Source organism: Vombatus ursinus, unplaced genomic scaffold (assembly GCF_900497805.2).
Source record: "Vombatus ursinus unplaced genomic scaffold, bare-nosed wombat genome assembly UNPS02014832.1, whole genome shotgun sequence".
NCBI classification, from domain to species: Eukaryota; Metazoa; Chordata; class Mammalia; order Diprotodontia; family Vombatidae; genus Vombatus; species Vombatus ursinus.
This window is the reverse complement of record NW_020954610.1, coordinates 9,800,993-9,818,468: the sequence shown is the minus strand read 5'-3', so window position 1 is coordinate 9,818,468 and position 17,476 is coordinate 9,800,993. Positions and strand designations below refer to the sequence as shown.

General features: G+C 33.0%; 1 protein-coding gene across 3 annotated transcripts in view; it reads left to right on the top strand.

The window, feature by feature from the left end:
• Positions 1-17,476, top strand: part of LOC114025634 (vacuolar protein sorting-associated protein 13A-like) — a 282,189-nt gene that overhangs the window by 178,510 nt on the left and 86,203 nt on the right. For all 3 annotated transcript variants that reach the window (XM_027839101.1, XM_027839103.1, XM_027839102.1), the window contains exons 46-50: positions 698-801; positions 3,611-3,893; positions 5,304-5,699; positions 6,107-6,211; positions 6,335-6,481. In XM_027839101.1, coding sequence (XP_027694902.1) covers positions 698-801; positions 3,611-3,893; positions 5,304-5,699; positions 6,107-6,211; positions 6,335-6,481 — 1,035 coding nt within the window. The remainder of the gene's footprint in view (positions 1-697; positions 802-3,610; positions 3,894-5,303; positions 5,700-6,106; positions 6,212-6,334; positions 6,482-17,476) is intronic.

Below are 17,476 nucleotides of genomic sequence, written 5' to 3'. Positions count from 1 at the left end.
TACTAAGTTATGGTTGTGCTGTTTTCGTGGTTTGTACCTCAGCTTCCTGGTAAAGGCAATATCTATATTCTCCCTAAAACGCCAGAGTCAGGAGGTCAAGATTAGTCATATATGTCAAGCCACAATTAACAAAGTAGGATGTAATATATGAGGGTGGAACAGTGGCATCAAATAGAAACAGATCCTTGTGGGCTGCATGTTGACTTAGAAAACCACAAATTAATATTATTCCCTATTGTATTTTTCTTTAATCTATTAAGCATTTTAATTACATTTTAATCTGGTTCAGCCTGCACTGGAGAGTTTTGTAAGCTACAAGGTGGTGGGATTTGATACCTCTGTGGTAGAACATTAATAGTGAAAAATATTTTTTGAAGATTTTACTTGCTTTAAGAACTTTTGAATTTATTAAGATTTAGATGGTCACTAGACCACTGATTTGATCACTAATCAGGCAATAATTTCCTATGTTAATTTTATGCCTAATTATGGAAGTATTTCCTGTATTTTTACAATTTTATCAATGCCTGTAACTAGCAAAGGTCCAACCTCCTCCGATAACTTGGAGTATAACTTTAGAGAAATCAGCTTACTTTTTTCTGTTTCTATCCTTTTGTGTGAAAATAATAATGTTTTTGTGCCTATTATTTTCAAAGTGACTTATTAGTATTTGTTTTTAATTATTTTGATTTTGTAGATGCGAAATCATTTCTTAATTCCATTGAATATTTATGAAGGTGACACATTGTTGGGAACTGCTTTACCAGAAAATGAGTTCAACGTACCATTGGCATCTTATCGGTGAATAAAAGAAATTTGTAACCTGTTTAGTTTTTTAAAGTCTCTTTTAGTATTTCATGTGTATGACCATGAAGAAATTACAAAACTAGACTAGGCCTGTTTGTATCAGTATACACACACACACACACACACACACACAGACACACACACACACATACCCCTGTCTCAAGTTAAAACCACAAATATAAATGTCTAAATTTTTATGTACAGTGATGCAGTATTTCCACTCCTGAAAGGATTTATACATAGATTCTTTAAAAATTCCCATAATACAACATAATTTTGATTTATAGAAATTTAATTCATAAGTAATATTTTAGAAATATGTCCATTATGTAAAGAGAGATACACACTCATAATGCCATTTAATTCTTAATGTTTAGACTGCTAAGAGTCATTTAATTACAGTATATATCAGATTTTAAATTATGTTCATCTTTGATTATTGAGTACTTTTATTATTAGTACAGTGTATTTACCATAGAAATTTAAATATTCCCCCAGATAGAACTTAAACTCATTAAATAAGGGTGGAAGTATGCTGTAACAAGAAATAATGTCTTCAAGATTTTCATTCTTGAGCATCTTGTTTTATGGGAAAGGTATAGATAGACCTAGCATTTCCCTGAATTACAGGAATTGATGTGTCTTGACTTTAGTTTATGAACTTTTATAACTTGGAGGGTGGTGGTGCACTTAATATTATTAGGGAAGCCTCTTTCAAAATAACCAAAATTCACAAAATAAATAGGAGTCAGTATTCTAAGTCACATACAAGAAATGTGAATATAATTATAAAATGCTAAGGAACTTAAGAATGACCAGTGATTTCTGGAGATATTTGTTGCTCATGATTGGGCTGCATTAATATAATAAAAATGAATCTACTGCCTAAATTAATTTACAGTTTTACTATGTATTAATGGAACTATCAAAGAGACATATTATAGAACTAAACAAAATAACAAAATTTAATCTGGTAGAAGAGAAAGTTATGAATCTCAAGAGAATTAAAAGAAAAAAAAATTAGAATTGAAGGAAGAATAACACTTGCAAACCTCAAATTACTGTATAAAAAAGTAATCAGAGAACTATAATGTACTTATTTAAAAAATTGAAAAATATGTCCTTGAAGTACTGACAAGGAAGAATCAGAAAAAAATTGAATTCAATAATCCAGCATTTCTTTACTGAAATTACTTGGGAAAGAACTCTAACTTAATATAAACTGCTGGTAAAATTAGAAACAATTTTGGCAGAAATTAGATTTAGATCAACATTTCACACCATAAACAACAAAAGTTCAAAATACATGTTTAGCCTCATGTAGTATGAGGAGATGTATGTATACACACACACACACACACACGTATGTATGTATACACATACACATACTGTGTGTATATGTCATACACATACATACACACAGATATATACATATATATTTGTGTATGTGTGTGTGTGTGTTACACAACCAGATATGGTTGGAAGAGAGTTGATCAAAAAGTAGAAGCCATTAAAAAAGATAAAATAGATGATTACAATTACATAAAATTAAAAGGCTTCTATATGAATAAAATTAATGCCATTATAAAGGAAGCTATTGATTGGGGGGGAAAAGTCTTTTTATCAACTGTTTTGACAAGGGTGTGATATCTAAGGTATATAAGAAAATTGCACAAAGGTGGGAGACTAGTGATATGGAACATTTTGTGTACTGATAAACTTGGTTGATGTGTTGGTTAGATTTACTGTGCTGCTTCCTTCCCTCCCCTTCATTTTTATTCTTTAGTACAAAGAATGTCTATAGGTGAGGAGGGAAGAAATGTTGTAAGCATAAAAAGTATTCCCCACAATATATAATGGACTAATATGAAAGTATAGAATGAAAAATTCACAGGAGATATTTTCTTTAGGGAGATCCAAATTAATTTTAGTAATTAAATGAAATTGTTACAAAATCCTCATTCACATTCATGTGTTTACTTTGCAGAAATATTAAGACTCCTTTTGTTAAGTAAGATGCTCTGACCTGATTAAAACCATTAATGATTAGTGAACACATATTGCTTTTCCCACCAGGAATTACATTTCCCTAACACTTTCATGTGCTGATATTTGTAAGAAAGACATAGAGTTTTACTTAAATATAATTATCCCTCACACTAGAAGTGAAAGTCTTAATTTATAAATCTGATAATTGTTTTTCCTGATGCTTTGATTTTTTCATGTATAGCATCCAGTGCTTAAGGACTTGTACTACTGAAAAGCTTATAACTTTTTACATTGAAATACTTTTTTTTTTTAATATGGGCCTAGATGGCTTCCTCACATATTCTTTGCTTTCAATAAGTTTTGTGACCTAAATAGTATGTCTCTATAAACTTCAAGTAGCTATTGACGAAGTTCTTCAGCAGAAACTTTTTTGTGATGAAAAATGGATTACAACATGAGCCTTGTGTCTAGGAAAATCACCATTTTAAAGTGAAAGTATGCCATGTCACAAAAGAGCTGTTTTGCTTTATTTATCCAAACATGATTAAAACATGTGATCCTTCATGCAAAATTATTGTAGTCTCTATAGTGTATTTAGGAACTATGTAATTAAGCATGTAAATTTTTTGAGCAGCCTTTCTGATTGTTGTGTTTTAATATATTGAAATCTGATTTAATCTATATCCTAATAGGATAACTATATAAGAAGTTTTAAAAAGCACAATATAATAAGTAGCTGTGTTATTCTAAAGCTATTGGCTTGCTTCTAAAGAAACATTTCAAAGTCATTACAAGTTGATTTTTTTTCCTGTAGATCAGCCCTTTTTTTGAAACCAGATGGTGAAGAGTATGAACGATGTGATGCAATCAACTTTGAAGAAATTATAAAACATGAGGGACTCCTTCTAGAGAAGAGATGTCAAGCTTTACACTGTGCTAAGAAAGCATTTATCATTAATATTGTACCTGAAAAAGACAAATTGACATCAATGTCAGCATATTCAGATGATGGATGGGATTTACCATACATAATTCATCTATGGCCTCCTGTTCTTCTCCACAATTTTCTTCCTTACAAAATTGCTTATTATCTAGAGGTACTTTTTTAAAAAAAGTATTTAAAAAGTATTTTGTATCTTCAGTTTGGTAATTGAAGCTTGATAAAGATAGGAAAGATAAAATTAATTATACTATTCAGATTTAAATTTCAGTGTTAGAAAGGAATATATAGGATCATGGAAAAGCAATACAGAGTGGTTTAAAATAAAGAAATACTGATATGCCAGGCCTAGTTGAACAGAAGTGTTTTTAAAATGTTGGCTATAAAGCAAATTACTGTTAAATACATTAACATTTAGGATATTGGTTAGAGATCTGGCCTCAGAGTCAGGAAGACCTGGGTTAAGTCTTACATATTAAGACACATATTGGTTAGGGGATCCCAGGTAGGTCTCTCAATTTCTCAGGGTTTCAGATAGGCATCTCTCTGAGACTGTATATTGCAAAGAAAATACTACTCCACATTGGTAATGAAAATTCTTCTTAGGATCTCCGTATACTAGTGAAATTACTATTCACAAAATTAAAAAATTAACAATTGCAAAATTAGATTTTACAAAAATGACAAAAATCTTGGCCCCAGTACTAAAAAAAAAAAAGGAAAAAAATTAAAATATAAGAAACCTTCTAAAATCTTAAATGCAAAAGAAAGAAAAATTTATTGTAAGATTAATACTTGAATTCTAAAACTTTTTTCTAAAATAGTTTTTAAAAGCTGGCAGAAACTGCGTTCCTTTAGGCATAGGGCAATATGAGGGTGATATCGCCATATGACATTACTTGCTAAAGTTGGTATATAGAGAAAAATTTTACTTCTTTCTTGTCAGGATACTTTCTTCCAAGCGAAGAATGGCTTGTATGCCATATTATTAGTTATTTTACTAAGTGCATTAGACCATTTTTAAAAATTTATTTATTGTTTTGCCATTATTTTGAACCTGTAGCTGCAGGTACATCTTAAGTCTATTTTTCCTACTTCCCAATTTCACCTTTCCTTTTCTCTATCTTTAATATCACCCCCCCCCTTTTATTTGCATAGCAGTTAGGAGCATTGGTGGTAGAAGGCAACTACCTATTTTAATTGCCACCAACGTCATTCATACCAACCTGGCTCCCACACCTAACTCTAGCCAGGTTTACCTCTATAAATACTTTTCTTTTGCTTCCTATCCCTCTGTATTCCCTCTATAATAATAGGGTGTTCTATAAACACTTATATAAACAGGCTTTGCTTACTCATAAATTTTCTGATCAAGATAGATTAATCAAGATAGATTTTCTGATTTAGTTTATCATAATTGTGTCTGATTTCAAAAATATTATTTGTATTTATATTTATTTTTATGTACAGCATAATTTTAACTATCATTGAACATGGGGAAAGTCTTAAATATCAGTAGACTTTTTCATGTTATTCAAAAGTAACACTTTTTCTTTTTTTATTACAGGGAAATGAACTTAGAGTTTTCACTCTCACAGAGGGTTGTTCAACACAGATTTACACTGCAGAGTTAGATAACACAAGACTGCATTTAAAGTTAATTGACTATCTTGACCACGATTGGAAAAGTGAATATCAAATAAGATCTAATCAACATGACATTGATTTTATTAGTTTCATTTGTGTCACTGAGATAGAGAAGACAGAATTAGTTATTGCCGTTCACTTGACTTATACCACTGGCCAGGCAATTGTAGCATTTCACAGCCCTTATTGGATGGTGAATAAAACTGGTCGGATGCTACAGTACAAAGCAGATGGGATTCATCGAAAGCATCCTCCTGATTATAAAAAGCCAGTACTCTTTTCTTTCCAGCCTAAACACTTTTTTAATAATAACAAGGTATGTAATTTTAGACTTATTTTACTTACCTATTTTGCTGTCCTTCAGAATTCTGAATTAAATAGCGTCCTTACCTGCAAAATGATAATAATAGCACCTACTTCACAAATCTGTTATGAGTATCAAGTGAGTATATAACAACCTTTGTAAATTGTAACGTTATGTAAGTATGAAGTGTTGCTGTTACTTTTTTTGTTAGACAGATTTTTATTCTTGTTAAGAAATAGCCATTTTAGAAAAGTAATAATATTAAATTATTTCAGAATTTTAAAATTTAAAGTTCATTTGAAAATAGAGAAATTGATGACATAACATTTGATATTTTTCACAACTTCTACTAATGAAGTATAAGAAATTTTTTAATCTCCTGAATTCAGCAGTGTATTTATTTTTTTATTCTTCCTTAGGTTCAGCTTATGGTGACTGAGAGTGAGTTATCAGACCAGTTTTCAATTGATACTGTAGGTAGTCATGGAGCTATTAAATGTAAAGGCATGACAATGGAGTATCAAGTGAGTTAATTATGTGATTATGCAGTTGTTTTATTAATGCTTAAGAAGTACTTGTTGATTATTATTCAGAGACTGTATAAGCTTGTAAAAATAATAAAATGTGTTTAATTTTACTCTTTTTAGGTTGGTGTGACCATAGACTTGAGTAGTTTTAACCTTACAAGAATTGTGACATTTACTCCTTTTTATATAATAAACAACAAAAGTAGATATAATATAAAAATATCAGAAGAGGATAATGGAAAATGGATCTCTCTTGATTTGGAGCAGGTAGGTGGATGAACTTGAAATTTACTTCTTTTTATTCTGCTATGTTAAATAGGCACCAATAACAACCAAATCAGAATTTTTTCTTTCTATAAACTATCTTTTATCTCATACTGTTGTGTGCCAGTATAAAGTGGGAGAATAGAATTGGGTTTTTTTTGTTTTTTTCTTGTTTTTTAATTTTTATTTTCTAAATTTATTTATTTTTACTTTTCAAAATTCACTTCTATAAGATTTTGAGTTCCAAATTTCCTTCCCCTTCCTCTCCTCCCCTCGCTATAAGACAGCATGTGATCTGATACAGGCTATACATATGCATAAATAAATAAATATTAAATAAATAAATAAATTTTAAACGTATTTTCACGTTAGTCTGTAAAGAAGAATTAGAACTAATGGGAAAAACCAGGAGAGAGGAGAAACAAAAAAAGAGAGAGAGAACAAATAGTATGCTTTTTCAAAATTAATTATTTTTTAAAATTGATTTATTTTGATTTATCAACAATCATTTCCATAAGCTTTTGAATTTTAAATTTTTCTCCCCCCCCTTCCCAAGACAGCATGCAGTCTGATATAGGTTATACATATACATTCCTATTTAGCATATTTTCACATTAGTCATGTTGTAAGGAAGAATTAGAACCAATAGAAGGAACCACAAGAAAGAGGAAACAAAACAAAACAGAAGAAAAAAAAGAGCAAATAGTATGCTTTGATCTGCATTCAAACTCCGTAGTTCTTTCTTTGGATGTGGATAGCATTTTCTATCATGAGACTTTTGGAGATGTCTAGATCCTTGTATTGCTGAAAAGGGCTAAGTCTGTCAAAGTTAGTCATCCCACAACGTGGCTGTTACTGTGTACAACGTTCTCTTGGTTATGCTCACTTCATTCGGCATCAGTCCATACAAGTCTTTCCAGATTTTTCTGAAGTCTGCTGGCTCATCTTTTCTTATGGAACAATAGTATTCCATTACGTTCATATACCACAACTTGTTCATCCATTCCCCAATTAATGGGCATCCCCTCAATTTCCAGATCTTGGCCACCACAAAAAGAACTGCTCTAAATATTTTTTTACATGTGAGTCCTTTTCCCATTTTTATGATCCTTTTGGGATACAGACCTAGAAGTGCTATTGCTGGGTCAAAGGGTATGCACAGTTTGATAGCCCTTTGAGCATAGTTCCAAATTGCTCTCCAGAATAGTTGGATCAGTTCACAACTCCACCAACAATGCATTAGTGTTCCAGTTTTCCCACATCTCTGACATTTATCATTTTCCTGGTTTATCATGTTAGCCAATCTGATACGTGTGATGTGGTACCCCAGAGTTGTTTTGATTTTCGTTTCTCTAATCAATAGTGATTTAGAACATTTTTCATATGGGTATAGATAGCTTTAATTTCTTCATCAGAAAACTGCCTGTTCATATCCTTTGACCACTTATCAGTTGGGGAATGACTTATGTTCTTATAAATTTGACTCACTTCTCTGTGTATTGTAGAAATGAGGCTTTCATCAGAGATACAGGCTGCAAAAATTGCTTCCCAGCTTTCTGCAGCCCTTCTAATCTTGGTTGCATTGGCTTTATGCAAAAATTTTTCAATTTAATGAAATCAAAATTATCCATTTTGCATTTCATAATGTTCTCTATCTCTTGTTTGGTCATAAATTCTTCCGTTCTTCATGGATCTGATAGGTAAATTATTCCTTGATCTCCTAATTTGCTTATAGTATCCCCCTTTATATCTAAATCATGTACCCATTTTGACTTTATCTTGGTATGCAGTGTATCATGTTGGTCTATGCCTAGCTTATGCCATACTATTTTCTAATTTTCCAAGCAGTTTTTGTCAAATAGTGAGTTCTTATCCCAGAAGCTGGAGTCTTTGGGTTTATCAAACAGTAGATTACTACAGTCATTGACTACTCTGTCTTGCGTACCTAATCTATTCTACTGATCTACCACTATATTTCTTAGCCAATGTCAAGTAGTTTTGATGATTGTTGCTTTGTAATACAATTTTAGATTTGGTGTGGCTTGGCCACCTTCCCTTGCATTTCTTTTCATTAATTTCCTTGATATTCTGGACCTTTTGTTCTTCCAGATGAATTTTGTTATTATTTTTCCAGGCTATGTAAAATAATTTTTGGTAGTTTGATTGCTATGGCACTGAATAGGTAAATTTAATTTAGGTAGAATTATAATTTTTATTATATTAGCTCAGCCTGTCTATGAGCAACTGATATTTTTTCAGTTGTTTAGACCTGACTGTGTTTGTGTGAAAAGTGTTTTGTAATTGTGTTCATATAGTTCTTGGGTTTGTCTTTGCAGATACACCTCTAAATATTTTGTAATGTCTACAGTAACTTTAAATGGAATGAGAATAGTATCCTTTATTAGTACTCTAATAAGTTTGAAACAAATCACAGGTGGTGACATATTGGGCATCTAGGTGGTACAGTGGATAGAGTACCAGGCCTGGAGTCAGGAAGATCTGAGTTCAAATTCATTGTCAGACACTTACTAGTGACCTTGGGCAAATTACTTAACCCTTTTTGCTTCAGTTTCCTTATCTGTAAAATGAGCTGGAGAAGGAAATGGCAAACTAATCCAGTATCTTTACCAAGAAAACCCCAAATGGAGTCATGAAAATTGGACATGACTGAATAACAACTAATAAACAACAACCAAGATGGCATATTATGAGATTTAGTGATACAGTAAAGGATACCGTTGTAGCTGTGTATGCTGTTCTGAACTTTTACCTCTAAACAACTAAAGTGAGGATCACACTGAGCGCAGTGGGAGGCATATGTTGTGAGCATGATCCTACATATAACCAATGAGGATCCCTTAGAAGAAAAGGAGTAAGTAATTGTATGATAGAAAGAAGAAATGGGTTATCAGTGTGGAAAAAATGAGAGACATTAGATGGACAGCTAGAGTAGCCCAGTGGTACCCTTGTAATGCTGGAATGAAGTAAAGAAAACCTTTTGCATTCTGGGTAGACCTCCTGTGCCAGACTTTTGGGAATACATAAATAAGTTGCCTAAGATCATCCTGTATGGATGGATTGTGACCTGCATCATTAGAGGCAATTTATAAATCAATAACAGGTCCATTTGGGTATTTGAGAAAAAGTGTAAGAAAATGAGGCATTGATATAGTAGAAGAAATTTAATTGCTACAGATTCAGAATTTCTAGTGATGTTGAGTTTTAAGGGATTACATTTCTCCTACTAATTGTCCGTCACAAGTAATTTAATAGTCTGAAGGTAAAGGGGACATGTTTCCTTTTGGGATCGTTTACTGTTTTTTTCCTTTAAGTGATTTCTGGTAATTATAAAGGTGTTTGAATTGAATTTTTATTATCTTTGAATATATGATCCCAAATAATTTAGTCATTATAATTTTGTTCTGAGTAGTATTGATCATATGATGCTTGTTAGGTTCTGCCAGTAAGTCTTTCTCTCCCTCTCACATTTCTCATTTCAACTGAATTCTGTGACTTACCTCCATCTGTAAATAAATTTCAAGTCTCTTTCCTTTCTCCTCTCCTCTCCATCCTCTCTTACAATGCTCCCCCCCACCCCCCAATGGTCTGACTCTTACCTGTTCTGTTCCTTATTCTGAGGATTTACTAGCTACCAACTAGCTCCTCTTTGCCATCATGCTCCATATATCTTGGCTAGTCTTCTTTTGTGGGTATCTGACTTTACTCTTTCCCAGTGTCCTTGCTTACAGTTTTGAATTCTTGTTATCCAAATTATCTACCTGGATTTTGGACCTCTTTCATACTCAGGGCCTACGAAACTATTTAATTGATTCAGGCTTATGTGACTAACTGGATTCTGGATCAAGTGTATGTGTTGGCTGCTGCTGTTAGTCTTCTAGCTTCTGCTTGTCTTCCCAATTCTGACCTAATACCAACCTTTTCACCTTTGGCATATGGACATCTCTTCTCTACTTCTTCCATTGCCATCCTATTCCTCTCTTGTATCCAGACCTCTGATTCATTTTCTAAATCATTGAGCGTGTAGGATTTTTGTGAGTCTTGACTGATCCTAGCTGTCATCTACACTTAGTGCTATTTTGTTGGTCTTAAGTCTGTACTGCACCTCAGATCAGTGTCCCATCTATGTTCCAGGTTTTGACACATGTAGATTTTTTACAACATTTTCCAACTGTTTCCATCCTATATCAGTAAAAAAAAAAAAGAGAGAGAGAGAAACAAAGAAAGACAAATAAGGACTATGGTGATATTGAAGGAAAGTTTTCTTTTTTAAAATTTTATTTCTAAGGGGCAGCTAGGTGGCGCAATGGATAGAGCACCAGCTCTGGAGTCAGGAGGACCTGAGTTTAAATCCTGTCTCAGACACATGATACTCACTAGCTGTGTGACCCTGGGCAAGTCACTTAACCTCAGTTGCCTCACCAAAAAATAAAACAAAACAAAAATTTATTTGTAGAATTTTAGATTAGTTCTTTTCTAGTTACATGCAAAAACAATTTTTAATATTAATTTTTTAAAATGTTGAATTCTAAATTCTTTCTCTCCCTCCTACCTGAGAAGGCAAGCAGTTTGATATAGATTATATAAGTGCAGTCATGAAAAACATATTTCAATATTAGTCTTGTTGTGAAAGAAAAACACAGCCCCCCCCCCCAAAAGAAACCAAAAAAAAATAAAAAATTAGTATGGTTTGATATGATTCAGAATCCATCAGTTCTTTCTCAGGAGGAGTCCTTTGGAATTGTCTTGGATCTGTGCATTGCAGAGGACAGTCAAATCATTCATAGTTGATCATCATATGATACTGTTGTTACCATGTAGTGTTCTTCTGGTCATGCTTATGTCATTTTGCATCAGTTCATATAAGTCTTTTCAGGTTTTTCTGAAAGCATTTTGCTCATCATTTCTTATAGCACAATAGTATCCCATCTCAATTATATATCACAACTTATTCAGCTATTCCCAATTGATGGCATCCCATCAATTTCTAATTCTTTACCCCCACAAAAAGAGCTGCTGTAAATATTTTTTTATACATAAGTCCTTTTACTTTTTTTTTTTTAATCTGTTTGGGATACAGACATAGTAATGGTATTGTGAGGTCAAAGATTATGCATAATTTTGTAGCCTTTTGGGCATAGTTTGGCTCTCTAGAATGGTTGGACCAGTCTACAACTCCACCAACAGTGCATTAGTGTCCCAGTTTTCCTGAATTCCCTCTAACACTTGTCATTTTTCTTTTCTGTCATCTTAGCCAATCTTATAGTTGTGAGGTGGTAACTCAGAGTTGTTTAAATTTGAATTTCTCTAATCAATAGTGATTTAGAGCATTTTTTCATATGAGTATAGATAGCTTTGATTTCTTTGTCTGTAAACTGCCTGTTCATATCATTTGGGGAATGACTTAAAATTCTTATAAATTTGACTCAATTTTCTATTATATATTGGAGAAACAAAGCCTTTATCAAAGAAACTTGCTGTAAACATCCCCCCCCACCCTCCCCTTCTCTGCTTTCCTTCTAATCTTGGATTCATTGGTTTTGTTGGTGTAAAACCTTTTCAGTTTCATTTAATTACAATTATCCATTTTACACCCTATAATTTATCTCATGTTTGGTCATAAATTCTTCCCTTCTCTATAGATCTGAAAGGTAAACTATTCCATGCTTCTGTAATTTGCTTGTGGTATCACACTTTATGTCTAAATCACATACCCATTTTGTTTTTATATATGGTATATTATGTGAAATGTTGATCTATACCTTGTTTCTGCCAGACTGCTTTGTAGATGTCCCAGCAATTTTTGTCAAATAGTGAATTCATGTCCCAGAAGCTTGGATCTAGATTACTCTGGTCGTTACCTTCTGTGTATTGTGCACCCAGTCTATTCAGCCACTGTATTTCTTAACCAGTACCAGATTGTTTTGATGTTTATTGCTTTATAATATGGTTTGAAATCCGGTACTGCTATGTGACCTTCTCGTTTTTTTCGTTAATTCCCTTGACAGTCTTGATTTTTTGTTCTTTGAGATGAATTTTCTTACTGTTTTTTTCTGGCTGTGTAGAATAATTTTTTCACATTTGAGTATGGCACTGAATTAGTGATGGAATTGTCATTTTTATTTTCATTATTTAAAATAAACTTTTTATTGATATATTTTGCTTTTACATCACCAAAATTTCCGCAAGTTTCATTCTCCCTTCATTTTTCCCTCCCTCCTAGACAGGCTATCCTGTACAAATGTTATTTTTAAGTAAAGCAAAAATGAGAAAATCAGTAAAACCAATTAATAAATTTTGAAAATATGCAATTTAATATATCCTTGGGCCTCCCACCTCTCCAAAGGGGCATGGTGGGGGTATTTTCTCATATTTCTTCTTTGGAGCAGTGTTTTGTGATTTTGCAAGATTCATTTTTAAATTTTTTTGTAGTTATTCTTCGCAATTACATTATTTTAGTCATTCTGCATATTATTTTCTTGCTATGCTTACATTTCTTCACATTAGTTCTGTAAATATTCCCATGCTTTTACATATTTATCATGTTTGTCATTTCTTACAGCACAACAATTTTCTTTTTTTAAATAATATTTTATTTTTCCTCCCAATTACATGTTAAAGCATTTTTAAGCATTTGTTTTTTAAAATTGTGAGTTCCAAATTCTCCTTCCCTTGGGGCAGCTAGGTGGTACAGTGGCTAAAGCACTGAGCTTGTAGTCAGGAAGACTCATCTTCAAGAGTTCAAATCTGGCCTCAGATACTTACTAGCTATATGATCCTGGGTAAGTCATGTAACCCCATTTGCCTCAGTTTCCTCATCTGTAAAATGAACTGGAGAAGGAAATAGGAAACCACTCTTTGGCAAGAAAATCCCAAATAGGGTCATGAAGAGTTGGACATGACTGAAACAAAACTCCTTCCTCCTCCCTTTGATGGTAAGCAATCTGATATTGGTTGTACATGTACAATCATGTAAAACATATTCTCATATTAGTCATTTTATGGAAGAAAACAGAGAGAAATAGTATGCCTCAGTTTGCATTCAGACTCTATCAGTTCTCTCTGGAGGTGGATAGCATTTTTCATCATGAGTTCTTCGGGATTGTCTTGGATCGTTGTATTGTTGAGAATGGCTTATAGTTAAGTCATTTGCAGTTATTCCTTGTATAATATTGCTGTTACTGTGTACAGTGTTCTTCTGGTTCTGCTCACTTCACTCTGTATCAGTTTATGTAAGTCTTTCCAGCTTTTCCGAAACAATTCTTCTCATCATTTCCTATAGCACAACAGCATTCCATCACAATCATATACCACAACTTGTTCAGCTACTCCCCAACTGATGGGCATCACCTTGATGAGGTTGAGGGATTTAGGGTTGCGCAGACCCCAAAATCACAACACACAGATCCTGCCTGAAAGAATTCAACCCAAGCCTTCTTTCAGCCAAAGACAAGGTTTATTAGAATATCCATCATATTGGGCAGACTCTTAAGGAGTCTGAACATTAGTGAGCTATTGGCTAGATTGTAAGACTCTGAGCGGTGGCTAGATTTTAAGAATCTAAGCCCATGGCTAGATCATAAGAATCTAAGCTGGAATTGTCATTTTTAGTATATGGGCTTGGCCTACCCGTAAGTAATTAATATTTTTCCAGTTGTTCAGATCTGACCTTATTAGCATGAATAGTGTTTTGTAATTGTGTTCATATAGTTCTTGCCTTTGCCTTAAGGATTTTATATTGTTTGTAGTTATTTTAAGTGGAATTTCTCTTTCTATCTCTTGTTGCTGGACTTTGTGGTAATATATAGAAATGCTGATAATTTATGTGGGTTTATTATTACATTGTGCAGCTTTGCTGAAGTTGTTAATTATTTCAGCTAGTTTTTTAGTTGTTTGTCTAGCACTCTCCAAGTGTACCATCGTATTATATGCAAAGAGTGATGGTTTTGTTTCTTCATTGTCTATTCTAATTCCTTTAATTTCTTTTTCTTCTCTTACTGCTATAGGTAATATTTCTAGTACGTTATTGAATAATCATGGTAGTAATGAGGCATCCTTGCTTCACCTAGAACTTATTGGGAAAACTTCTAGATTACCCTTGTTATAGATAACGCTTGCTAATTATTAGATAAATAGTACTTATCTTTTCAAGCAAAGCTCTATTTATTCCTATGCTTTCCATTTTTTAAAACATTTTTATTTAAATTTTTGAGTCCCAAATTCTATCCCTTCCTTCTCTCTCCCCTCCCTGAGATGGTAAACAATCAGATACAGGTTATACATCTGCAATTATATAAAACATTTCCATATTTCATTTTATATAAGAAGACTTGAATAAAAGAAATGAAAGAAAGAAAGTAAAGAATAGCATGCTTCAGACTGTATTCAATTAATATCAGTTCTTTCTCTGGAGGAAGATAGTATGCTTCATTTTTAGTTCTTTGTGATTGTCTTAGATCCTTGTATTGCTGAGAATAGTTAAGTCATTCACAGTTCTTCATCAAACAGTATTGCTGTTACTGTGTATAATGATCTCTTGGTTCTGTTCACTTTACTATGCATAAGTTCATGTAAATCTTTACAGTTTTTTCTGAAATCATCTAGCTTATCATTTCTTATAGCCCATTAATATTCCATTACAGTCATATACCACAGCTTGTTTAGACATTCCCCAACTAACGGGCATCCCTTTGATTTCCAGTTCTTTGGTACCACAAAAAGAGCTGCTGTAAATATTTTTGTACAAATAGATACTTATCTTTTTTTTTTTTTAATGTCTTTGGGTTATTAACCTAGTAGTCGTATTGCTGGATCAAAGGGTGTACACAGTTTTATAGCCCTTTGAGCATAGTTCCAAATTGCTCTCCAGAATAGTTGGATCAGTTCACAGCTTCACAAACAGGGCATTAGTGTCCCAGTTTTCCCACATTATCTACACCATCCAGCATTTTCCTGATAGGTGTGAGGTGGTACCTCAGAGTTGTTTTTAATTTGCATTTCTCTGATCAAGTGATTTGGAGTATTTTTTCATATGACTACTTTGTAAACTGCTTGTTCATATCTTTTGACCATTTATCAGTTGGGGAATGACTTATATTTTTATAAATTTGACTCAGTTCTCTATATATTTTTCCCTGTTTTTTGCTTTCCTTGTAATTTTGGTTGCATTGGTTTTGTTTTTCCAAAAACTTTTTAATTTTGTATAATCCAAATTATCTACTTTATGTTTTTAATGCTCTCTGTATCTTCTTTGGTCCTAAATTCTGGCCTTATCCGTAAGTCTGACAGATAAATTATTACATGCTCTCTTAATTTGCTTATGGTGTAACACTTTATATGTACATCATGCACCTATTTGGTCTTTATCTTGGTTTTTGGTGTGAGACTTTTGTCCATACTTAGTTTCTACTATATTGTTTTCCAGTTTTCACAGCAGTTTTTGTCAAATAATGAGTTTTTGTTCCAAAAGCTTAGATCTTTGGGTTTGTCATCTACTAGATTTCTATGGTCATTTACTATAATGTAATTTGTACCTAATCTATTCCATTGATCCACAACTATTTCTTAGTATCAGATTGTTTTGATAATTTTCACTTTCTACTATAGTTGGAGGTGTGGTATGGCTAGACCATCATCTTCCGTGGTTTTTACCCATCGATTCCTATCATATCCTTGAGCTTTTGTTCTTCCAGATGAATTTTGTTATTTTTTTTGTAGTTCTATAAAATATTTTTTTGATAGTTTCATTGGTATGGCACTGAATAAATAGATCAATTTAGGTAGAATTGTCTTTTTTTATTATATTTGCTGAGCCTGTTTATATGGAAAAAGTGTTTCATAGTTCTGTTCAGATAATTTCTGGGTTTGTCTTGGCAGGTAGATTCGCAAGTGTTTTATATGTTTACAATTATTTTAAAAGGAATTTCCTTTTCTATCTCTTGCTGATGGACTTTGTTGATAATATATAGAAATGCTGATGATTTATGTGGGTTTAGTTTGTATCCTATGACTTTGCTAAAGTTAATAATTTCAAGTAGTTTTTTTTTTTAATTCTCTAGGACTTTCTAAATATAACATCCTGTCATCTGCAAACAGTAATAGTTTTATTTCCTCATTGCCTATTGTAATTCCTTTAATTTATTTTTTTCTCATTGTTATAGCTAACATTTATAGTACAATATTAAATAATAAATAAATAATACAAAATTAAATAATTAAATAAATAATGATAATAGGCATCCTTGCTTACCCCTGATTGTATTGGGAAGGCTTCTAGCTTATCCTCATTATAGACAATGCTTGCTGATGGTTTTAGATAAATAATACTTATCATTTTAAGGCAATCTACATTTATTCTTATGCTTTCTCCCTGCAATCCCCCTCTGATCAGCCACTCGATCCCCTCTGTCTATGGGCCAAGAGCTCTGGAAGCAGCCGCCACCCCAGGGCTGCGCCAGGACTGGGGCCGGACTGAACTCCTCTCTCACCCAGGTCAGACAGACCTTTCCTACTGACCTTTTAAGTTGTCTTTGGCATTTGTGGTTTGAGAAGTCAGGAAACCATCACAGCTGTCTGCAGTTCAGTCCCCTGAGGCCTGTTCCAGGTTCACAGAGGCCCAGTCTTTACCTGCATGGCCCATGCTGAACTGTGTTCCTCTCCAGGCTTGGTGCAGTAGACCTTTCCAATTAACCATACAGGTTGTCTTGGGTTGGAAAATTGTTTCACTCTGTGTTTTTGTGGGTTCTACTGCTTTAGAATTTGTTTAGAGTCATTTTTTACAGATATTTGGAGGGGTTTGGGGGATAGCTCAAGCAGGTGACTGCTTTTACTCTGCCATCTTGGCTCCCCATCCTCATTTCTTTTCCCATTTTTCTGTCTGCCTCTCTTATTTGATTTTTAAAACCCTTTTTGGAATCTTCGAGGAATTCTTTTTGTGTTTTAGATCAATTCACATTTTTCTTTGAGGTGTTGCATGTAGCT